At 40.9% G+C, this 24,805-nt stretch overlaps 1 protein-coding gene and 1 long non-coding RNA gene across 12 annotated transcripts in view; one reads left to right on the forward strand and one right to left on the reverse strand.

The window, feature by feature from the left end:
* The window catches only part of SLIT2 (slit guidance ligand 2), a 263,097-nt gene extending 255,131 nt beyond the window's left edge, over positions 1-7,966 (reverse strand). For 2 of the 11 annotated variants that reach the window (XM_083833914.1, XM_083833915.1), the window contains exons 1-3: positions 6,394-7,945; positions 4,669-4,740; positions 3,413-3,484 (exon numbers count right to left, since the gene is read on the reverse strand). In XM_083833914.1, the coding sequence (XP_083690040.1) occupies positions 3,413-3,484; positions 4,669-4,740; positions 6,394-6,569 (320 nt within the window). In that variant the 5' untranslated portion in view covers positions 6,570-7,945. Of the gene's footprint in view, positions 1-3,412; positions 3,485-4,668; positions 4,741-6,393 lie in introns of all 11 variants that reach the window. The other 9 variants (XM_083833918.1, XM_083833911.1, XM_083833919.1 and 6 more) reach the window with 9 other exon arrangements.
* Positions 7,410-24,805, forward strand: part of LOC310898618 — a 60,749-nt gene continuing 43,353 nt past the window's right edge. Inside the window, exons 1-2 of the long non-coding RNA XR_014583497.1 lie at positions 7,410-7,546; positions 15,967-16,275. This is a non-coding gene — a long non-coding RNA (uncharacterized lncRNA). The remainder of the gene's footprint in view (positions 7,547-15,966; positions 16,276-24,805) is intronic.

Consider the following 24,805-nt stretch of genomic DNA (forward strand, 5'->3'; position numbering starts at 1 on the left):
GACTTGCTAGATCAGAGCTCAGGCAGTGTTGTACCAAATCGGTTGGGAGCAAAGCTAGTAGCCCTTAAGCACTGAGATAGTACTGCCAGAGACTATACTTAAGGGAATACTGCAGAGTATACACATCTGACTGAAGAGTTTTTAGAGAAGCATCTAACTGAAAGACTTATAGCAAGATTACATTCATCTTAACCTGGGTCTCTTCAAAACTCAAGTTTCAACAAACCAAAAAGCTAGCTGACTAAGTTGCTAGTTTCCATCTTATACTCCCTCCCAGTCCTTATGTAGCAGGCACTACTATACGATCATTTATTATGAACTGAAAATAACAGCAGTGCTGCTGTAGTAACAATCACCTGTCACAGCAGTATTTATTGTGGTTGTAGTTTCCATTACACTTCTACCACCACAGTGGTGTGACATTCTTGTTATGGAGCATACTAGGTCTAAATAGCTTTGTGTACATAGTATTACAGATCTACTATACTACAGATTTGTTGTTTCTCCTGTGGTTTAGTTGAGTAACATTTTTAACCACCTAAGAGGTATACATAGCTTTAAACAAATTGTATCTTCAGTAGTTTCCTTTTGAAGAAAAGGATGAGAGTTTCTTCTCTTAGGGACTTAATTTTACAGAGTGCTCCAGGTCTCCAATTCCTGCTTCAGTTAAAAGATTAAGTTATTCAGCATTTTGCATGACAATATCTTCAAATGGGTATTCACAGCAAGTGAATCACTGACCAACCAAACAGTTCTTTGAAATTCAGAGTAGCAAATGATTTTGTCACTGAAATTCCAGTAAAAACCACCAAAAACACACAAGTAGCATCACTTAATCTGGAGATAAATTAATATAATATATTCTAATGTAAGAAATGTATTACTTGTAAACAGTTTTATAAATCAAATCAAGTTCATTTAAGATCCAGTAAAATTCTTACACCGTCCATTGGCACACCAAAAGAACTACATCAGGTATTATTTGACAGTAGCTTGGCAGATTACACTTACAGTGGAAATGTGGCATCCTACACCTACACATAAAAACTTTAAAGTGCTTGCTATTTACTGTATAAAAGAAAATAATTGAAGTATCCACAAGTTCCTTCAGAAATCCTTCTGAATTTCAGAATCCCAAGGAGATGAATTGGCTGTCAGATAACATTGTGCCTTCATCAGATGGACTTGGCAGTTGTAAACAAGAGGAATTTTCTCAGCTTTTCCTCACAAATATGAAGTATTTGCTCTTAGCCAACAGCTGGGATGGTTTAAAGACATCCTGCATATATATTCAAGCTACAAGTCACCCACACACCTAACACTGACTGAATTTCAGCAAATTAAAAAACACGAAAATTGACAATTACTGGAGCACAGAAAATTCTGAAGACAAAGCAGAATCTAACTTTTTAGGTCTAAAATTGACTGAACTTCCAAATGTCAGTTTGCTTGCTGAAGTGTGAATGAAAATAACCCAGAAGAGTAACTGCAATTATCAGAATTTTTCTTCTGAACTAGTATCACACAACTGTAAGATATCTATTGTTTTCCAAAGATTTTACATGTTTATCAAGAAAAAGGAAAAAAAAATCTAATAGCAAGATGTGAACACTTCAGACAAGAAAGTTTTACTTACTGAAGTTCAATTTTTTTTTTAAGTACTGCAGTTCTGTACTCAACATCAGAAATCTTATAATTAAATGAATTTTAACCTGTGTCATAATATCAAGTTTCTTTGGAAGTACTCATAATCATGTAACAAGAACTTGCTTCAAGATAATCAAGAAATAAAGTTAATAATATACTGTTTTAAAACTTAGCAAGTATTTTGTATCTCAGTATCAAACCACATTCATAGTGAAAGCACAATTTTTTTTTAGTGTTTATTAATGTTTCATGTATGTGTACTTACTCTTGCAATATGAACTACACTGCTGTTTAATTATTTAGTTAGACCTTATAAACTAAATTTAGGAATGTGTATATATTATTCCAATATACATCTCAGCAGGAAAAGCTGCACTAAATCCCTATGCTTTGTACTAAGTTTAAAACACATTGTAAAAAACACTGCATTAAGTCTGTTTTAATACAGCTTTGAAAATTCTGACTATGCATTTCTCAGAGCAGTCCCATTTAAGATTATTCAAAAGAAGGCTTCAGTACGTAACAGCACTTTCAATTTCTAGGTCAAAAAGTTAGTTTATTTAAAAAAGAGATTGCAGAAATATCGTATTTAGTAACCACCAGTGTATAATTTTCTTGAAAAGCTTTGTCTATATTTACATGAAACAATGTTGTTTTTTTTGTTTTGTTTTGTTTTAAACATACAGCAGCTGTAGACCCAGAGCACAAGTATAATTAGACAGAGAATGTTTAGGCCGGTGCTGCTTTTCAATGAAGTCAAGTAGAAATACCTTTCTGAAGTTAAGGCACCAGTGACTGAGAGGCTAAACAAGAACTCATAGGCATGCATAAAGAAAAGGTGACAATAAAAATGGAGCAACAGCAATGCCTGATAATGAAGACACTACACAACTCAAGTTCTACACAAATATACATTAATAAAGTGGTTTCCATAGATTTTCCTAGCTCAAACTATATTCAACTACCAGCATCTGGCTTTTAATAAGATGGATTTTGTAATACAAGTCATACAGTATATTTTCAAGAAGACTTTCATTTGAGGAAACAGGGCAAAATAAGAAAACACATAATGAAAACTAATTCCCAAACCTGCTTAGCTTTCTTTACTAGTCTCTTATTCATTTGCTATTTATATATCCCACTGCAACAAAGCAGGTGTTTACACTTTAGCTTCACTAGCCAAAACCCTTGTCTTCCCAGCTCCATCCTCTTTCCCCACAGGACTCACTTTTTTTTTTTAAAAAAAAAAAGACAAATCCAATTCACTTCAGAAAGTTCACAGTCCATATTTTTCTTAAGTCTTTGTAAAAGCTTAATTCGAAAACCAGCATAGATTTCAACTGTTGCATTCATACTGCATGTATTAAGACTAACCTTCACAACTAGCATTAACTTCCAACAGGACATCATATAAAACACTCAGCATCTTCAAGACAAACATCTCATGTGATATACAAGAAAACAGGCTTTTGTAGGTGCATTCACATTAGAAAAACTCCTTTGTGTTCAAGTGAAAAATATTTCATAGCACTCAAACTCTTCCCTGCAAGACAACTGCAGTTTACACTTCAAATCGGGACTGCTCATTCAAGCTCCCCCACACACACAGTCTGAGAATTTCTTATTGCTCTCATGTCTCAATAAGGTTAGACGTCCCAAGTAAAAAAAAAAAAACAAACAGAAAACCAGAGGCCTGAGTGCATTAACACATGACTGATTTGATAGGAAATTATTTTCTCATACATTTAGAATTAAAAATACTTACAGCCTCTCCAATTCTTTTAAATCCTGGAATGCTCCTCTCTCGATAGTGCTAATCTTGTTCTCCATGAGCTGACTGAAATGTAGAAATTTTTGTATGTAAGTTTCAATAGCTCCAATATCACTTGTTGCATTAAGAGTAGCCATTTAAAGACAACCCGATCTTCATTAAAACACTACAACAGTTATTTAAAAGCGACATCCAATTTAACCTCCTGGACTCCTGTCATCCAACACTTTACATGACATCATATACCCAAAAAGGCAAGAAATAATCTTCATTAAAATAAACAAGAATAGATATTACATCTACTCAAAGAGTCCCAGGTTAAAAGGTTACACATTTTGCATATATGCTGTGCGCATACACGCACATACATCATTGTTCTTCGGCAAGCTTTAAGATTCCAATTGAATAGTATGAAAGCAGAACTAGTCTCACATGAGAACAAAACAAAAATACAGAACAGTGGTGTTTAGAAAAAATATCAGTGAAAGACTGCACTGAAACTGTAACCATAACAATAGTCTAACAAAAATTAAAAATTACTACAGCATGATATTCTGCTCAAGAAGGAAAAAAATACACAGCTACTCAGTCAAATAAAATAGCCTTAACAAATAAGCTATGTAAATTGTGCAGTATTTTAAATGTGATATTAAACTACCTCCCCCAAAACCCACAGATTTTGAAAAGCTTCATAACGCTTACAAATGCATTTACAAAAAACAATCCAAATTATTCCTTGGTCAAATTCAGTGTTAAAGTATTTTCTTTTTGCCCAGAAACTGTAAAAAGTAATAGTCAACACCTAAGACTTGCTTTTTATCAATTAAATAACTTTTTACCTCTGTAATGAATTCCCTTACACTTCAACTTGAGCGTACCTATTTTCAATGTGAACTATAAATTTACTAAGCTTAAACTGAAGTCATTCCAACAGTTATTCAGGAAGTTTTAACAACTCTTTTTTGTAACCTACATGCCAAATTAAAATCTCCATTTATTTTACAACCTGAGGTAGAGATTTAAAAGACACATAAACAAGATGACATTTAAGTCATTTGCTAACTTATATCAGTCTATAACATAGGGGAGAGAATGTAAATTCAGATGCAGTAGCACAAAAGTTAAAAAGCAATAGATAACCTAGCCAGTTTATAAACTGAAAGGTAACTAATTCAATGTGGTTTTTTTTTATAACATAATCTGAAGCTGCATGTCCTAAAATGGATCAGTGACAGAAAGGGAAAACTTACAGAACTCGAAGGTGCCTTAGACCAGCAAAGTCAGTCTTGGTGATTCTGGTGATGTTGTTTCCATTAAGATCCCTAAGAAGAATAATTCAGAAGTAGCAAAATTAAAACATAAAAAGTTGTTTTCTTTTTAAATTATTTTGTTTGCTTTCACGAGCACAGCATTTTCTGAAACTGGAAGATGTAAGCGATCCCAGTGAACCATTCCTACAACTACCACTGTGCGAGTTCCAGATTTCCAAGTGCCTGAACGAAGGTTTATCTCAAAAGTAGTAGTTTCAAACTTTGTAATAAGAAACCCTTACAAAGTCAGTTCTGCCTGCCATTATATAGCTCACATTTATCTTTAACAATATAGAACAGCCAAAACCTGTCTGAACATTGGTTATGACTGCAGATAGAAAACCACTAAGGCTACTACAGAGAGATGACAGTACGTTAGGTTGGCTGATAAGAGTTACAAAAACTGAACAAGTGACAGAAATCAAGACCATTTTCTATGTTTTAAACAACTCTCAGCTTTCACAGTATTTCTATAGAGGCAGAAGAGGTCTTTACTTTCTGTAGCAAACATTAGCTTTCAAACAAGCACAAGATTGTTGCAGGGTGAATACTTAGAAAGATGATTTTACAAAAACTGAACTCCTCACTTGTAGCACAGGAAGCTGTATTGACTGCAGAACTCAAGGCATGGTCAGAAGCAACAGAAAACTGCATTTAGGCCCTAGCATTTGTTCATATTTCAGCACTACGTTCTTCTGTAGAGTTATTTGCGTGTCCATCTCCCCCCTCCTCTTTTTTTAAAATAAGATTTTAGGTCAAGATATAAACTTCCCTCAATTGCAATCACTGCAAATAAAACCGACTTTAATTCCTGAGGTAAGCCATTAGGAAGTGGTATCACATGGAAACTACCCTAACAATTACAGCTCATTTCCAGTGTATTTGGGAAAAAAAAGTCACTTTTTTTTGGTGTTTATACCACACGCGGCCAAAACGCTGCCGTAGGGAAACCACACCAGTCCTAGCAGAAAGCAGTGGCCATGGTACTCTCGCGGAGTGAAATTCATCACTTGAGACGTGTTCATACTTCAACATTTAAATGACTTAGAGGTTAATAGTGTGCTCATCTCCTCCTCTCCTCAGCCCCTCCTGAGAGCTTCCTGACACCAAAGAGCACCGCCCGCACGCCTGCTCTCCCTCACGCCTGGAAAATACCCTCATCGGAGGGCACTGAGCGGTCTCAAAAAGGGGTCGGGAGGGCTGAGGGGGTCGCAGCTGAAGCTCAGCTCGGCGCTGTGCGAGGGGAAGCGGGGCTACAGCACCCAAACACCCCCTCGCCCACCGGCAGAGCCCCGCCGGGCTCCGGCTCCGCGACCCCCCCCGGGGCCTTCCCGCGCCCGCGGAGCGCCGCGGCCCGGCCTCGGGGAAAAAAAGCCCCAGGAGCCAAGCTAGCCGGGAAACGGGGGCCCTCATGAAAGGGTGGGGATGTCCAAGAGGGGGTGTAGGGGTGGTCGTTCCCTCCAGGATGAAAGGCGGCGTGCCGGGAGCCGCGTCCACCTCCCTCCCGTCCCCGCGCATCGCGGCGAAAGGGGCGGTGGAAGGGGACGGAGCCGCCACCCCCCCGCACCCAGGGCGGCCGGCGGGACCCCGAAGCGGCCCCGGGGGCCACCTCTGCCCCCGTGGTCGCGGGGGGCCCGGGGAGGAGAGCTGGCTCGGGTTACTTACAGCCTCTCGGTGTTGCGGGGAATGTTCCTCGGGACGCCGCGCAGCGCCAGCCCGTGACAGTCCACGGTGCTCCCCGAGCAGGAGCACTGCGCCGGGCACGGCTGCGGCGCCACCTCGCCCGCCATGGCCAGCAGCAGCCCCAGGGCCAGGGTGAGCTTCCCCCAGCCGCACATCATCACCGCCCGCTGCCGCCCGGCCGGGGCCCGCCGGCCTCGGCCCCAGGGAGGCGCGGGGCGCGCCGCCCTCCTCCTCCTCCTCCTCTTCCTCCTTCTCCTCGCCGCGGGGAGCGCTCGGGCAACTTTCAGGGTGCGGAGAAAGTGGAGTCCTCTCTATCCAAAGCTAAGCCAAGAAAACAAGCCCGGCAAAGTGCGGTGGGTGGCAGCGATCCGCTGCTGAAGGCAACTTGGCTGGGAGGGGGCCGGAGCGGGGCCCTCCCTCGCTGGCCCGTCGGGTGGCGGGGAGAGGCGAGGCGGCGCTCGGAGCTCCTCTTCGCACGCTCCCGGCGAAGGCGAAGCAAAGCCACGGGCTGGGGCTACGGCGGACTTGGGCTGGCTCCTTCTCGTCCCTTGCAAAGCCGTGACTCCCCCCCCGAGCCCCCGGCTAGAGGCCGCAGAGCCCAGTCGGCGCAAGGGGCGCGCTCCCTGCGCTCAGCTCCGCTCCCACGCGTGTCCCCCCACAGCCCCACGGGGGGCGGCGGCGGGGCTGACACGGCGCACACACCGCCCTACCAGAAGCGTCTCAGCAAATCATACCCCTCTCGCAGGCATTCATCAAACTGTCTCACGGAAGGAGGAGGGAGGGAAAAAAAAAAAAGTCAAACACACGAGATGATGTCGGGCTTGGCTTTCCACCCCCCGCGCCCCCTCCTGCCGTAAGCTCCCAAGCCAAGTTTAGCAGGAAAGGGCTGGTCCTAGAGCACGATAATAATAATAAGCAGCTCGAGAAGTGATTCGTTGCCCTGCTGGAAGGGAGTTCATCCACGACCTCCTTCTCCTCGGTGACAGATCACAGCGGTAGATCCTCCTGTGATCCCGGGAGCACGGCAGACGGCCCGGCGACGCGGCACTCCGCTCCCCGCGGTCTCCCGGATACCGCGGCTCGGCTGCGGCAAAGGCACCTGATGGGAAAGGTGGGAACCGCTCGGTCCTTCCAGGTGAGGCCGCTTCAGCAGCTCCCGGGCTGGCCGCAGGCGAGGGAGCAACTTTCCTCCTCTCCCCGAGCGCCTCGGGAAGGCTTCGCTCCCCTTCCTTCCCCCGCCGCACCTGAGCTGGGGGGTGCTGGCACCGAACAGCCCGGTCCTTCGGCTCCCCGGCGCTGGGGAAAACGGCGGAGAAGCCGGAGCAGGGAGGCGGCACGCCGGCTCCTTCCCTCGTACCCCGAGCCTCGCCGCTGGAACAATAGGATGGCACCGCCGCCCGCAGGCCGGCTCTCCTCCCCGCCGCAAGGTGCCCGCCGAAAGTGCTCCGGAGAGCGGCACCTCGCCGAGAGCTCTCCCCCCCCACCCCCCGTCCGCCTCCTCCTCCTCCTCTGCTTAGACCCGCTCCCACGGAGCCGTGAGCGCCCCACGCGCCGCCCTATATAGGGGCTGTGGGGCCGCGCCTCCCCGGCCCCGCCCGCAGCGCCCCGCGCCGCGCTCACTGGCTGCGCCGCCGCCCGCCCCGGCCCGGCGAGAGATGGGGGGGCGGCGGGGGGGGGAGAAAATAACAAGGGGGGGGGCCTCCGGGCGACGCCAACAATGAATGAAAGTTGGGCGAGCGAGAGGGAGGCGGTGGCGCCGGGGGAGGCAGCACCCCCCCGGGGAGCGCGGTGGCGGCGGTGCTCCCCCTCCCACCCCTGGAGCTCCGGAGTTGGTGCGCGGAGTTTCGCCCCGGCCTCCGGGGGGGGAAGAGGAGGGAGCAGGCTGGGGGCCGCCGCGGTGCTCGCCTGGGTTTTGCCCTGAAAGGGAAGTGGGGGGGGGGGGGCTGCGACGTTGCCTGCTGCACTTGTAAATATCCCCGGCGGCTCGCCGGGGGTCTCGTTTTAAGTGTGTTGTGCAGCAGTCGCTACAGAGGGAGAGAGAGAGAGGGGTGTTTCTTGGCGTTTTCTTCAGTTGCAGGCTTAGTGTGAAACACAGCGGAATCTCCCGCAAATTATTTTCGAAAATAAAATGGGCAAGTGTCACTCCATACATTAAAATGTGTCGAGTAGCGACATCAACACTGCTGTGCTCATTTAAAAAACACCTTCCGTCTCAAAAAGTTGTATTATAAATACACCCAGCGTTCCTGCTAAATTCTCCTGGAGCGTTGTTTATTGTCATTGCATCTTCAGCATCCTTAGGAAAACATTAAATGCATCAGGCTCCTAAGTAAATTCTATTTGTTTTCAGTTTCCCCTGCTTGTGAATGCGGTTCTATGCGATTTATAGCAGCTCTTGAGACCCCAGTAATAGGTGAAAGTGATTTGTCTTTCATAGATGGCAACCCCCAGCAGCGATGACTAAGCCTTCAGCTAGGTGTAGTTTGTAAATGCTCAAGGGAGCCCATAGCTTCTTCCATATGGCTGGGTCCAGCTGAGTCTCTTCATCCCTGGGGTCTCTGCTGCACAATCCCCGCAAGAGGCTTACTCTCGCTTTTTGCTTGTTACCAAGAGGACAAATTCTCTTCCCAGAAATGCTATCCTAGATCCAAGTTAATCTGCCGAAATGGTAGCCAGCAAAGTTACTCCTGACTTCTCTTGCTATAGTATGTGCACCAAAATGAAAATAGTTAAAAATGTATGTATCTACTAAAAACTGCTTATTTTTCCATTCATTTGCTGAGACAATGTCCAATAAATATGATTGTTGCAGTTTTTGCATGGTGATAATAGCATCTTACATCTCACAGAGATGCAGAAATACACCAGGTTTAGGTTGATGCAGGAAGGAGAATTCGGTGACTGCAAGGGGAAGATATCAGCTTCTATGAAGGCTTCTTACTCTTTTCAACTGGTTGTTTTAGGTCTTTGCAAAGGATCTAGAAAGGACTTTCTAACAAGTAACAGAAAAGAAAAAAAAAAGAACTTACTCTAACATATTGCTTTCATGCCTCTACTAAAATGCTTTATCTTGTAACTCCAGGCAGAGAAAATACTAATGTAACCATTCAGTATTATTCATTATTTCTTTCAAGTACCAACAACTTACTGAGGGCTGCAGAAGACACAAAGAGAAGAAATAATTAACCTTTTTAAAATTCGTAATTTTCAGAAAATCCAAATCAAATTTTAAAGTGTTAAAAGTTGCTAAACTGCTCTACGCACAGGTGATTCAAAATCTCAATTGGTCTTAATTTAATATACTTTGTTTTCAAAGAGAAGTATACTAAAGTACGCGCAAGATCAATTTTTATTCTTGTTTGGGGGGGGAGGTGTCATTGATTTTTAACATACCCACCTTTGAAGCATACCTTTCGTTCATTCAGATTGATTTTCCTGAGTGTCTTGCCTGCCAGCACATTGCAACTTTCTTTTTGTAATCCAAACTCTTTAACGGGAAAACTCCCTAAGTCCTCAGATGGTCTGAGGGCAAGGCCTTTGGTCAGACACAGTACTGTGTCGCTGCTGGACCACAGACCTCATGCTGCAGAGTGCCCCATGGTTGCCTCAGTTGCCTGCAGAAACCTCTTTCAAAGTCATAAAGGAAAATACACCCACAGAGGTGAAAGATGGGGAAAAACCATAACAACAAGGCACGTTAAAAGAAAGCAATTACAGGCATTCATCAGTGGAAGAGTAAAAATTCTGTTGCAGCCTTTTCAGAAAACACTGACATCAGATAAAGGAAGTTTTCTGTTCTCCAGATTTCGTTGTACAGCATTCCCCCTTTTGGAGGACAAACATCCTCAAAAAATGGGGGATACCAAAGGGAGACTTTAAAGGAGAAAGAGAGACAGAAACAAAAAGAGAGAATAAGACCAGAGCTATTAGCATAAAGAGATCAAAGTCAACACTGAGAGGTAACATCTTCAGAACAGGATCCAGAGCACTAAAATACAAAAAGCTGAGTTGGTTAACAGCGACTAAGGCTCAGCACACATGTCTGAGTGAGCTCTGTGAACGAGCATCATCTCTGTGAGCATCTGTATAGCTTTATAAGGATGGTATGCCTGAAAGGTACTGAAACAAATGACTCATCTATTTGTGAATAACAAGGTCAATAAGGAGACAGAAAAATGGCCAGCAGAGGTGTATCAAGAATAAACAGTATAAACTTATCTAGTATTCTTTTTTGACAAAGTAACTAGCTTTGTGGATAAGGGGAAAGTATGGTATACATTAGCAAGTTATTTGCCACCATGCACATTAACATTCTTCCAAGTAAATTGCTTAAATATAGTCAAAATCTAATTGCTGGAACGTGAGCACTTAACAAACCCTATATTCAGAGTATGGTTGATAGTCAATCTGGGAGCGTATAGACTCCTTTAAAAAGCTATTAAAACTACTATGTCACTGAATGATTCCATCAGTGACTGGAAATAAAGTACAACTATTAACAGATGATACCAGAATGGAAAGGGATACTGAGTCTGCAAGGCAGAATTACAATTCTAAATTATTTTGATAAACTGGAGAAAACACACAAATTAGTAAACCTTAAGGAAGACATGAACATAATATTGCATTCCCAAAAGAAATTCAAATGCATAAATAACAAAATAACTAGTTGGGAGCAGCAATCCAGAGAAGGATATGGAGGTGACTACAGTCTAAATAGCAACTTGGAAACCATAAGCATAACAATTCAATATTTTAGGTCGATGAAGATCATTTTTAGTTGCCAGTTGTCTTTTCTGGCTGGTAGCCAGCCAAGTTTAGAACAGGTCTGAAATACCTCCAAATTAAATACAAGATTAAAGCAAACTCTTGCTGGCAGGAAGGGGGCATAGGACCATGTCTGTGTTTGTACAACTTCTCCAAGGGAGCTAAGGATCAAACTTCTTGACTTCTCTGAAACAACACCCATAATAAACATTACAACTGGTAGTAAATATTTCAGAAATGTATCCTTAATGTAAAGCTGAGTGACCTGAGGTTTATCCAATATCAAAGGGACACTATCAAATTTTTAAGGTCAGAGATTTCACACCTGTAAAACCTTTAGGCTCCCGTGGAGCCGTACAGCGTCTCAAAATGCTTTATCACAAAGTATGATAGGGAAATTATTTGAAAAATTTCCTGGTTTTAGCAGTAGAAAATTAAAACTCTGAAGGACTCCATTATCATTCTAATGGAATAGAGTGGTTTTATTCAAGTTTCTCAGATAGGCAGAACTTCAAGTACTCCGTGCAAATCTGTTGAACAGCAAGATTCTCATTAGAAGCTACCCCTTTATGAAAAATATTTACAATACTTCATGGCTAGGTCTAAAATATTGTAGTGAGGGAGGAAATGGAAGTGTCAGAGATGAGTCAACACACTCATTGTTACATGACCCAGACTAACACACTACGTTATTCAGGTACTCTTTGCTTCATTTATGCTTAGATTTCACATGGCATCATGGGATTATTTCAAGAAAGCTAGACTAATTTTTGCTTATGCCTTCTAGTAGATTAAGGAGCTATATGAAAGGCTCCCAGCCAGCAATAGTCATGTGACACTTTATATATATTGATAAATCTATCCAATCTATATTAAGAAGATGAATGTCCAAAGAATAAACATTTGGTATGCTGAAACTTTAAGGGAGAACACCAGGAGTGTTTTAGTAGGAATAACAACAACAACAACAACAGTATAAGCAGGTCTAACATTGCAAATCTTTTCACCAAATTCTTATGCAAAAAATGAAACAATTATTTCCATTGTTTACATGTAACAGACATAATTGTTTTATAGTTAGCATTTAACATGTGGCATCTTCATCCACCAGGAAAATCTTGCAATTTGTACTGGCAACATCTTTAACCCTCACCAGTGACCTCACAGGTGCTATCAAATTTAGAAAATCTGACAGCTGTTGTATGTTCAATACTCCGATGGCATAGATTAATACACACACTATATTACTCATCTTCCATGGGATGGCACAAAGGACCTGATCCGTCTCATGCAGCTTAAGAACTTTATCAATGAAAAAATAAAAATAAAATATATATATATATATTATAATTTATGAGGAATTTGTATTTGAGTAACCTAACTCTCAGTTTCGTCTCCTTGACCTCTTAGGAATTCATTACTAAAAGACATCATTCAAATCATCTAGTCTGACATTCTGTATGAGGCAGAACACTAAAGCTGCTATTTCTGCATCCAGGCTGATAATTCGTGCTAATCATGTCCTTGTGGGGTGGAGGATCTAGTCTCCTACCACCAAAAGTTACCAGAAAAGCTCCATCTTTAAGCAATTTCATTTGGGCTTCTTTTTGGTAATTTGCTAATGGAAGCCTAATTTTCACAGTAGGCACCATCATGCCACTTTATACTCATTTGCTTTGGTGTTGATGTCTGGCCTTTAAGTTAAACTGTTATTTTCTTTCTCTGGGGATTATTACCCTGATGTAGTACTAAACAAAGAGCATATCCTTTCTCAGAACCTCTATTTTGTCAGGCTTCCTCTGTTGTAACTGAATCTGTGGATAAAATGGCATTACTTCTTGAGATTAACTGTTGCCTATTCCATCAAAACAACTCACAATTTACTTTCACTCTCATGTAACAGCAGAATTAGAACACTTGTTCCTGGCACAAAGGGATATGCAACAACCAATTTTTTGAATCTTTTTGTAATGAGCTTACCAAGCTTTTCTTCTCACCTCCTTAGACTTCTGTAGAAATATATCTGTCCAAACATAATTAGAAAAGATTTGTACAGGTTCAATGCCTGATTGCTAATCACAGAATCACAGGATCCTGCCAAGCAGGATCACCTAGATCCATGTATGCCATCGCAGGATAGCATCCAGGCGGGTTTTGAATATCTCCAGAGAAGAAGACTCCAACAGCCTCTCTGGGCAACAAGTTCCAGTGCTCTGTCGCCCTCACAGTAAAGAAGTGTCCCCTCATATTCAGCCAGAATTTCCTGTGCTTCAGATTGTGTCTGTTGCCTCTCATCCTGTCACAGGGCACACTGTGCCCTGTGAAAATAAAACTGAAGAGAGACCATCTCCATCCTCCCCTCAGTTTTCTCATTTCCAGGCTACACAGGACCATGGCTCTCAGCCTGTCCTCGTATGACAGATGCTCCAAGTCCTCTAGTCATCTTTGTAGCCCTCCTCTGGACTCGCTCTAGTAGTTCTATGTCCTTGTACTGGGGAGCCCAGAACTGGACACAATAACTCCAGATGTGGCCTCACCAGGGCTGAGTGGAGAGCAAGAAAATACTATTAGCACAGGATGGTTTCAATCCATCCACCTCTGGGTTATGGGCCCAGCACACTTCCACTGTGCCACTCTGCTGGTCAACATAGCTTGTAGCAGCACTGACCTAAAAAGACAGCATGTATCAAACAGAATATTCAATTTCCAAGGTTCCAGACTTAAAAACAAACAAACAAACAAACAAACAAACAACAACAACAACAACAAAAAACACTTCTGACATTTATTTTAGGCATGCAGAAAATAAGGGCCATTGTCCTAAGCTGGGCAAATGGAAGTAAGCCTCCTCAAGTAACTGACATCCTGAAGAGTAGAAGTGCACAACAGTGCTGTAGGAAGAAAAAAAAAAAAAAAAGTCTGGTGTAATAGCTACTTCACAGCAACTGCTGACATGAACGTGCTTACCCCACAATAAATACGAGGTAATCCCAGGCTTGAATTAAAGCATATAATATCATTGAGTGTTTAGAACAGAAGACAAAGCAAAGTAAAAACGACATTTATTTTGGGTCCTATGGCCAAAGGATGTTGAAGAGAGGGTTGTATGTCTGCTATAGAGGATGCAAAAAATTAAGCAAGTTTTAATATGTCACACCTGGAGTGCTGAGTCCAGTTCTGGATTTCTCAGTGCAAGAAAGACCTGGTGCTGCTGGAGCAGGTCCGGAGAGGGGTCACAAAGATGATGACAGGACTGGATCATCTCTCCTATGAGAGGGGCTGTTCAGCTTGGAGAAGAGAAGGCTCAGAAGGATCTTTTTAATGTCTATAAATACCTGAAGGGAGGATTCAGAGAGGATGGAGCCAGGCTCTCTTCTGTGGTGCCCAGTGCCAGGACAAGAGGCAAAGGGTACAAACTGGAGCACAAAAGGTGGCATCTGAACATCAGGAAGCACTTTTTTTGATCGTAAGCACTGGCACAGGTTGCCCAAAGATGTTGAATATCTCAGTGAAGATATTCAAAAGCCTCCTGGACATGGTAAATGGCCCTCAGTGGCCCTGCTTGAGCAGGGAGGTTGGAACCTCCAGAAATCCCTTCCAACCTCTGCTATTCTATGATATTGAATACTACTGAAGACCTAGAAAATAACAGATTTGAGATTTTGTATAATTTTTCTGTCTTTTCAAGGTCCATATCAAATGGATGAATTTGATGATAATACAGAGGGTTTTTTTGGTTGGTTGGTTGTGTTTTTTTTTTTTTTTGGTTGTTATTGTTGTTGCTTGTTTGTTTTTCATTTTTCAATTGAAATGGTTGGTTCTGTTCCAAAAATGTAAAAAAGTGGAAAATTTTGTGAACAAGCACATGCCATCTTTGTGTCATTCCGCTTTGCCCCTCTGTAAGGGAAAATGGAGTCAGTTAACTATTTATCTGTTGGCTACGCCAAGGAAACCAGAGCTGCAGTGCTTTCTGCCATGTCTCTGAAGACTCTATTCTAATAAATAAATAAATAGATAAATAAATAAATAGATAAATAAATAAATAAATAAATAAGTCTGCTTTTAAATCTTCTAGTATATTTTTCACTTGGAATAGCTCTACCCACTGGTCTTCCCATTTCCTAACATACAGTGGACATTTCTGTATTTCTATAGGGTTCTGCAGAGTACCTTGTGGGAGGGGAGAAGAAGGCTGGGTTTGGGAATTTTTTGTCAAAGAGAGGTTGTAGAAGTTTTTTGTTAGATGTCTGATTTAATAAGGATACTTTGAGTGCTAAGGTGTCCCAAACTTTTCTGGCAGTTTTCAAGAAAGAAAAAGTTGTTATAACCTGCTTTTGTCTAAGCATACAAAAACTTTTAAGCACATACTGTTTTTATTGCATATGTGTACTTTATTTTTGCATATTTATTTATCACCCCATAGGATGGGATAATGTATTTCAATTGTATTTGATGAAGATTGAAACGACATTAATCCTAGAGAGGACATTGCTGAATCTTTGTTTTCCACTTACTGCTTAAAATTGAGTATGTGAGACATATTTTTCCTGAAAGGTAGTTGTTTCTCTCTTTAGAGATAACTTAAAAGGCATTTTCTAGAGAAATAATATTTAGCTAGAAAGTTGGTAGGTATTTTCAGCTGGGCAAAATGTATTCATAAACAAATTTTGACTCATTAGCCACAACCTTTGAAGAACAATGGTTTAACAGGAACATGAAACATATTCCTCCTAGTAATGTGGTGACTCAGTGTTTTCACCAAAATATTTTTGCCTCTCACCCTCCCAGGTTTTGGATACCTGACACTTTGCTCTATTGTCTGAAAACAACACACAAACAATGGGGAAGACATTACAACAGAAGCAGTTCCACTAAGGAAAGGTTCTAAGAAGGAAAAGATTCTCTAAACAGAGCAAGAGGGTGACCTACAAATATTTACTTTAAATCAACTAGTGTTAAGGATGCATGCCCTTTAAAAATTCCATTTTGGATTATTGAACAGCTCGTACTCAAGCAGAATGAAACAGACTCAAACGTCCTGTAAAGGACAGTACGAAGCTCAAGAAGAAGGACTGCCAGCTCTCCTGAACAAATTGTGTGAGTATAACAAAAAGGATCAATGCCTTTTCTTTCACCTTTCCCACTCCATTATACCTGCTGCATGGAACTGAAGACACTAGAGGACAAAGAGTACAGGGCAGAAGAAAGGGAGAAATATATACCTTCATTTCCCCATAGAAAGGGTCGAAATTATGATTTATATTTCTGAATTGCAGATTTTTTTCATTACCCAAATCCATTGTGAACAGCATATGTTAAGGGTATGGACTTCAAGTTTCACTGCAGACCTTTCGAATAATACATACTGAAAGATACTTACTCTGTACATATTTTGTATTAGCTTTTTTCCACAGCTGTAGCAAGACTCCTGGAGCTAATTCTAAGAAAACATAGTAGTATGAAAATGAAGAGAGACAAGGAAGTTTTTCAAATGAACAGTTCTCTCACTGAAAAATGCATTTTCTGATCAACAAATGATATTTGGAAATTCAATATTTTATGAGCAGTGTTGATTAAAATAAAAAAAGTTGTTTTTTTTTTTAGCTGAAAATTTTATTTTGACATGCTTGAACCTAAATACTTTGATTTATTTGAAATTGTGATTTGATGCCCAATTTACTTTTTTTTTTTTTTTTAAGAGAATCAAAAAGCAAAACCCTCATACTGACTCAAATTTTCATGTGGAATATCTTCCCAAATTTTGGTACAGTCACTGAACTGGAAATAGTCACATAAATCCAGTCTTCAGTTTCTTGAGGCATTTCTAAGCAGAAGCTTTGGATATGACCTGAGGTGACTATGAAAAGATGGAAGTTTTTACTGCATTAATGATGGGGCCTTGTTGTAGTCCCCTAGGAATTAAGTCAGAAATGGATAAAGATCTTCAGCATTATGAGAAAGACTATTAGTACTGAGAATTGTGTGATTCTACTAGTAGAGATTACTGCTAATACTGGGAAGAAACAGATAGCCCTAAATGCAATAGGCAGCAGATTTAATATTCAAACAATTCCTGAAAAAAACAGGAATAGATTCTACTTGTTAAGATATATATATATATTGTATCTAGAAAAAATGGTCATAGGAATTGAATTATCAATTATTTTAAACTTAGATGATACATTGATTATATAAGGGTTAACTTTCATAAATTCAGGAAAATAGTTTATGAACCCAGTTGATCTGGGAACTCTGATTCCTTAAAGAGAAGAAGGCTTGGAATTGCTTTAAGTGATCAGCTTGATTTTCAGCTGTATTCCAAGGACATACAAATGGGCAAAGATAACAGTTTCAGATCCAAATTTATGAATAAGCACCTGAAAAAAAGCATGTGATGAAAGCAGAGATGTAAGAGTTTAATATGTTTTATAATTGTTAACTGAGAGCAAAGTGTTTATAGCAATAAAAATAAAGAACAAAAAATTAATGGGGCTCCACTGAGAGTGAGGTGAAATTGGATGTACTGTAGATACACTTGAAAAAGGACTACATCATCTATGCTTGTATAAACTTGATCATAGACAAAAGGTTAACAAAGGCATGAAGCTACACATTTAGGTACACATAAAAATTTAGGATATAAGAAGAAGAACCAGAATGATTATAGAATCACAATTCACTGTGATGAAAAAAACAAAAACAAAAACAAACAAACAAAAAAAAGAGATAAGATCAAAACATGCATTCGAAAAGGTCATTTGAAAAAATTCTTTTGCTCCTTGGCTGCACAGAAATATCAAACTATTTCTACATGTTAACTTACTTTCAAGCAAAACTTGCAGATATACCTAAAGAATAATTAATGTATTCCAAAATGGATTACAAATAGTTTTGCCAGTTTGGGATAAGAAAATGAAGATTGTTTCATCCAGTTGTGATTGAAATGTTTTTTTTTTTAACGTAAGAACAGAAGTTTTAAACAGACTTTCCTTGGTCTATCAAAGACTACGATACTTGTATATACTCTAAGCATAGGAATACTTTTATTGAAATTAAAGAAATACTAACTGCAAACTTTTATTGCTGAAACTACAGACAGATCTGGTTTCAGTATTAGAGATCACAGAATAATTTAACTCATAATTTGAATTACTCCAGTGTCCTGATAACATAAGTACTATTTGCCAGAATTTAGTTATGCAAAACAATGTGTCTCATCTGAGATATATCACTTCCACCAGCCCAGCGGACCTGATATTAAGCCAGAATATTAATTCAGTTCTAAGTAAGAGGCTCCTCTGCTGGTTCTCCTGCTAACATCCACAGAATCATAAATATTGGGCAGTTGTCTTTCTAACAAATCTGAACATAACTGCATGTGAAGTACAAAACAGGAGTTTAACAACTTGAAAGGAAATACTTCAGGTTTCTTTTGATAAGTGTATAAAGATCATACAATCAAATGAAAACAGGTACAGCTTAACCATGCAATTAGTTTGAAAGAAATTCACATTGTCCATGGCATCAGTGCAGAATATTTCTTTGTCACATCAGAGAAATGTTTAGCTCTCTGTTAACACAGAGATTAGGAATGCAAAGAACTTCACACCCGCATTTGAAACAGGAAGAAAGTTGTATGAAATAGAAGACTATATTATTATTTGCTTTACGGTGTATAAACAGCAAATTAAACAATGCAGAGTACTTGTTTCCTAACAGCATTTTTAAACATTTTTGTCAATGCTGACTTCCCTAGAACCAGTCTTTTGACATCTACTAAACAAATAATCCCTTTGATCAGGATTTAGCTTATTAGAAGAGTGAGACAGACCTGAAAAATTATTTTCAAACTGCTAAGACTCCTGGATTACTTCAGCCTGGAAATTCCATTTTACCACCACTCTCACTGTCATTTTGTAACCTCAGTCATCCTAAATAATTTCTCTAAGCTAATAAATGCTGAATTTATATGGTAGTCTTCACCTTAATCCTCTTCTCTGTGCTGTAACTGCTGGTCATGCACAGGCCTGCTGGGTTGTTGTGGTTTCTCTACCCTACTGTGGTCTTTATGTATTTAAACATGCTGGTTTCTTGTATTATTAAAGTCTCTCATTGGGGCAATATTATTGTACAGGAGTGTTGATTTAAAGAGAAGCCTTTCTGAACACACAAATTTGCTGTCAATAGCCAGCAGAAGGCAGAACAAAATACTCGATGCTTTGTAGGCCATTTGAATGCAATACTCCAATATTTTATGTAGCCCTGAAAACCTCAATGGGACCCATGAATTATAGATCACCAGTACAGATGTTAACAGCTGGAAAAAAAAAGACATACTTGCCATCAGTTCTACCTGATTCATCACATATATTTCTTGTTCAAAGGATAGGCAAAATCTGCAATGTCTCTGTTACTTCAGTCCTTGGGGTACATGTGTTATGATAATAAAAGCAAAGACATTCTCCACAGGGCTCCACTTCTTTCAGTACAAAAAATAAGCTGTATTTTGTTGATAAACATTATTTTGCTTTTCCCACATTGTTCATTGTGTGGTCAGTGGAATTTCTCAGCCCCCATGTTGTTTTTGCATGTATGCTAATAATATCCTACACTGAAAGCAAAATTAATTTCATCCTGAGTTTTTGCATGTTGCTTGTCGCTATAGCATCTCATGCACTTCATAAATATTTACAGCAACTATATGAGAAGGTATTGTTTAATCACCATTCTATATGCACTAAGAAATTAAGGTCTGAACTTTTCACTAAATCATAGTCGCCCAACTTGAGATGGCTATGACCCAGAGTATTATACCCTATTATTTTCCTAGTATTATACAGAGTCCATTCCACATTGTCTGTACTTGGTTGTAGTATCACATAAAACATCAGCCCGTCTTTCAGTTTAGGGCTTCAGAATCTCAGTGGACAAAGTTTGCAGCAATCTAGTGCTGTTTGAAGAATAGAAAGCAACTTTTCAATGATTTATCACATCTGATTCCCATCCAGATTCAGACAGAAGATATAAATTTTTGGCTTGCCTCTGATGAAGACTACTCCCACCATAACTAAAATTCAAGACTCTTCTTCAATTCATGGAAGGGCAAAGTTTTTCAAAAGAGATCAAGCCTAACTGCTCTCCCCCCATCAACAAACAAACAAACAACCCCACAAAACAAACAAACAAACAAAGTGCTCATAAGGAAAGAAAAAGGCCACAACTAAAAATCCTGAATCACTTTGAAACTGCTCCTAAAAATGAAGTGTGAAATAGTCCCATAGGATTTCTGTTTAGTGGCAAAGTGCATAAGACAGTATAAAGAAGACCTTGTAATGACAGATGGTGCCACCAGCCCTGCCTGGAATATAAAAAGTACAGTCAGTTTTCACTCCTCCATATATAGACAGATCTTTTTCTTTTCCAGAAACTTCAATCTGACTATTTCCTCAACTAATCATGGTACCCATCTCAGTCTCATTCCTGTTGTGAAGTTACCTACCCTATTCTCTTTTCACCCACTCTTTTGGTTTCCTTTTGCAAGATGTCCTGGCAACTGAGAGGGCAGAAGAATATCAAATTGCTGAAGAGAACTAAGTAATTAGACTTCAGATGACAGATCATTGAATTTGCTTATAAATAATAATAATAATAATAATAATAATAAAAACTATTTTTCCTGTAGATTCAAAAACAATGAGGATAACATTAAGCCTCTGTATTGCGTTTACGTAACAGGAGTTGGCAGCAGGGGGGCTGCAGAGGTGACCTCTGAGCAGAGCCCAGAAGCTGCCCCATTTCAGATTAGAGTCAGCTCCAGACAGCTCCAAAGGCACCCACCGCTGGCCAGAGCAACACTGGTTGGGCCTCTGGGAGAGCAAATTGAAGAAAGGGAAAACAAAAATGCTTTCCAACAGCAGCAGGGAGAGAGAAGAGTGAGGAAATGTGAGAGAAACAGTCCTGCCAACACCATGGTCTGTGCAGAAGGAGGTGCTCAAGGTGCCACAGCAGCAGTTCCCCTGCGGCCTGTGGAGAGGCCCCTGGTGGAGCAGGCTGTCCCCCTGCAGCCCACGGGTCCCACACGGAGCAGATCTCCACGCTGCAGCCCGTGGAGGAGCCCCCGGTGGAGCAGGTGGATGTGGCCTGGAGGAGGCTGCGGCCCATGGAGAGCCCCCGCAGGAGCAGGCCCCGGGCCGGAGCTGCAGCCCGTGGAGAGGAGCCCACACAGGAGCAGGGGGTCTGGGGGGAGCTGCCGCCCGTGGGGGACCCATGCTGGAGAAGTTTGCTTCTGGGGGATCACAGAATCACAGAATTGTAGGGTTTGGAAGGGACCTCAAGAGATCATCGGGTTCAACCCCCCTGCCAAAGCTGGTTTCCTAGAGCAGATTGCCCAGGTAGGCGTCCAGACGGGCCTTGAATATCTCCAGAGAAGGAGACTCCACAACCTCTCTGGGCAGCCTGTTCCAGTGCTCCGTCACCCTTATTGTGAAGTTCTTTCGCATGTTGGTGTGGAATTTCCTGTGATCCACTTTGTGGCCATTGCCCCTTGTCCTGTCTCTACAAACCACTGAAAAGAGGTTGGCCAAATCCCTCTGTCTCCCACACTTACGATATTTGTAAACACTGATAAGATCCCCTCTCAGTCTTCTTTTCTCAAGGCTGAACAGACCCAGGTCTCTCAGCCTTTCCTCATAGGGAAGATGCTCCAGGCCCCGTATCATCTTTGCGGCCCTCCGCTGGACTCTTTCCAGGAGATCCCTGTCTTTTTTGTACTGGGGAGCCCAGAACTGGACACAGTACTCCAGGTGAGGCCTGACCAGGGCAGAGTAGAAGGGGAGGATCACCTCCCTTGACATGCCAGCCACGCTCCTTTTTATGCACGCCAGGATACCATTGGCCTTCTTGGCCATAGGGCACACTGCTGGGACCCCCAGGTCCTTCTCTGCAGAGCTCCTCTCCAGCAGGATGGACCCAGTGGTACGGTCCTATACAGGAGCAGTTCCTGTAGAGCTGCTGCCTGTGGGAAGCCCACACAGGATCAGTTCAGGAAGGACGGTATCCTGTGGGAGGGACCCCATGTTGGGGCAGAGGCAGAGAGTGACCATGAAGGAGCAGAAGAGACGAAGTATCATTGGCTGACCACAGCCCCCATTTCCCGTTCCCGTGCAATATTCGGGGGGAGGAGGTGGCATAGGGTGGATGGGGGGAAGGTGGTTTTAGCTTGCTTTTAGTTTCTCACTGTGCTCATCCACTTGTGATAGGCAATAAATTATTTTAATCTCCATATGCTGAGTCTGTTTTGCCTGTGATGATAATTGGTGAGTGATCTCCCTGTCCTTATCTCACCCCTTAAGCCCTTCCCATCATATTTTCTCCCCTTTTTTCTTTGAGGAGGGGGAGTGAGAGAGTGGTTGTTGTGGAGTTCAGCTGCCCAGCATGGTCAAACCCCCGCAGTCTCATGAATAAAGGACCTCATCTGTCGTAACTGTTAAGCAAGGAGTGGCATTAGAAGGACACAGGAACAACAACAACAACAACAACAAACAGAACTAAATAACTGGAAGACTGTAAGGAAGAGAGAACAAAGCTAGGAGAAGAGATGTGGATTATTTTTTTTTTTTTGAATGTGGCTTTTCAGCAGGAAAACAAACAAACATAGGAACTGATTGCTTAGCTGAGGAACTCACTAGTATGAGGAAAGAAGAGAGCTGAGCCCAGTGCTCTACAGTGATATGAAGTGCACTGAATTGGTTGCTCTCCTCCATTATCTAGCTCTCTTTTGGGCCTTTCAAAGCTGTTCCTGTTATAATTAATACCGCTCATTGCAAATAAGCCAAAGTCAGCAAACTCTGTAAGCGGGTGCTTAAGTTCATTTTTATTCTTCATTTAATAAAGATTACAAAATATAGAATAAATTTTATGCAACATACTTCTATTTCTCATATTTAAATGTAGTTCTTATCAGCTTTGCTTACTAGAAGTGTTTCAGGCTTGTATCGCAGAAGGATGTAAACTCATGATGGGGTGAATTCTATGTCTTACCAAAGCCAGTGGTAAAACTGTTGTCTTTCATGAGACTGGGGCTTCATCAGAATATTTAGCTTAATTTCCAGCTGCTGTTTACATTCATGTGCATTTAAGACATTTCACTAGTATAAGAATGTCCTATGAAACAATTCCATAGTAATGTTTCACATTCCAAATCTTTATTTTAAATGAAAGCTTGATAAGAAACTACAATAATGACATAAAATAAAATGAAATGGAAAATTATAGACAAAAAGAAATATTAAAACATGGAAAAATGCTAAAATGTTTTATTAATTTCAAAGCCCCATAAAGACCGCAGCATAATTTTCAGCCAAAATATTTCTAAAACTGGCAACCCACAGGAACCCAGGAACACCCATGTGGAAACATGTTTTTAATTTTGGAGTAAATATTTTTTCCTCATATACAGAAGTGTTTTCTTTAAATAGTATAAGACAGTCTAAAGTAGGGAGGAAGTTAGGCATTCTCGTTGTGCAATTAAAAATGAATTATACAGAGCTATAATACATATTTCTATGCTACATTTGAAAAGTTTAGAAAAATATTTCAGAAATTGCAAAGCATAAAGTGAGGCCTCTAGATCTCTTAAATGTAGAGGGTTTATTTGCCAAGTATTGTTCACCTGATCATTGTATGTTTGGGTAACTGTAGGTGTGAACCTACTGATTGTGGATCTTCAGAGTCATGAAGGTCATGCTTTACATGAGTATGAAATCACAGCAATAAAATGTGCCATCTTGTCAGTGTCCTGTGTCATGAGGAATATCATCAAGAGCAAAGCCTCAGAGCACTACTAAGGAGGTCTTGCTCAAACTACAGAAGCATTTTTAGAAGAACAGTTACTTTAACTGTAAATTCTAAGCTGTTCCTAATCTATGTTGCCCCACTGAATCTTTAGCAAAACCTCGGATTGGCTGTCAGTACTTTGTGTATATTATGTGGTTGATGAGGACAAATTAGAAGTCATAAAGACCAGTTAAATTTTGTTTTCAGAAATGCAGTGCAGCATCAGAACAAGTAAAAGCTAGTGAGTAATAGTCTCTTCTAATCTTGTTCACTTCAAACACATAAAAGAACAGCACCTATTTCACACATCCTTCCTGTCATTAACCTTTTGTACTCTGCATATCTTGGAATATGAAAAGCATGTCTCTGTCTTCTCATAGCCCGTGAAAACTGGTATTTTCTTTCCATGAAACAAGTACAGCAAATCAATTAATAATATTAATTATACCACCGAACAGCAATATCAGTTGCTGAATCTTATTTTTCATCTTTCAAAATATCTGATTTCTATACCATGTTTTTCCTAGAGAAAAAAAAAATGCACTTCTATTTTGCATGTTCCCTCCGATCAGTTGCAAGAGGGGCACAGGGTTGGTTTATAGGATATGAATGTTTGGTCACAAATTTACCAACTGTATGCCAGGAAACGTTCAGACAAAGCCAACAGTAGTGATTAACAGTAAGGAAAAATGTACATGAGGAATGGTTGAAAAGATTGCCTACATAGAAAATCGTGTATATAAAGGCTGTAATAAAGCAGAAAAAGTAATGAGCAGTGTGAAGAAAGGCACAC

The sequence above is a fragment of the Anser anser genome, assembly GCF_964211835.1.
Source record: "Anser anser genome assembly, chromosome: 4".
Lineage (NCBI taxonomy): Eukaryota > Metazoa > Chordata > Aves > Anseriformes > Anatidae > Anser > Anser anser.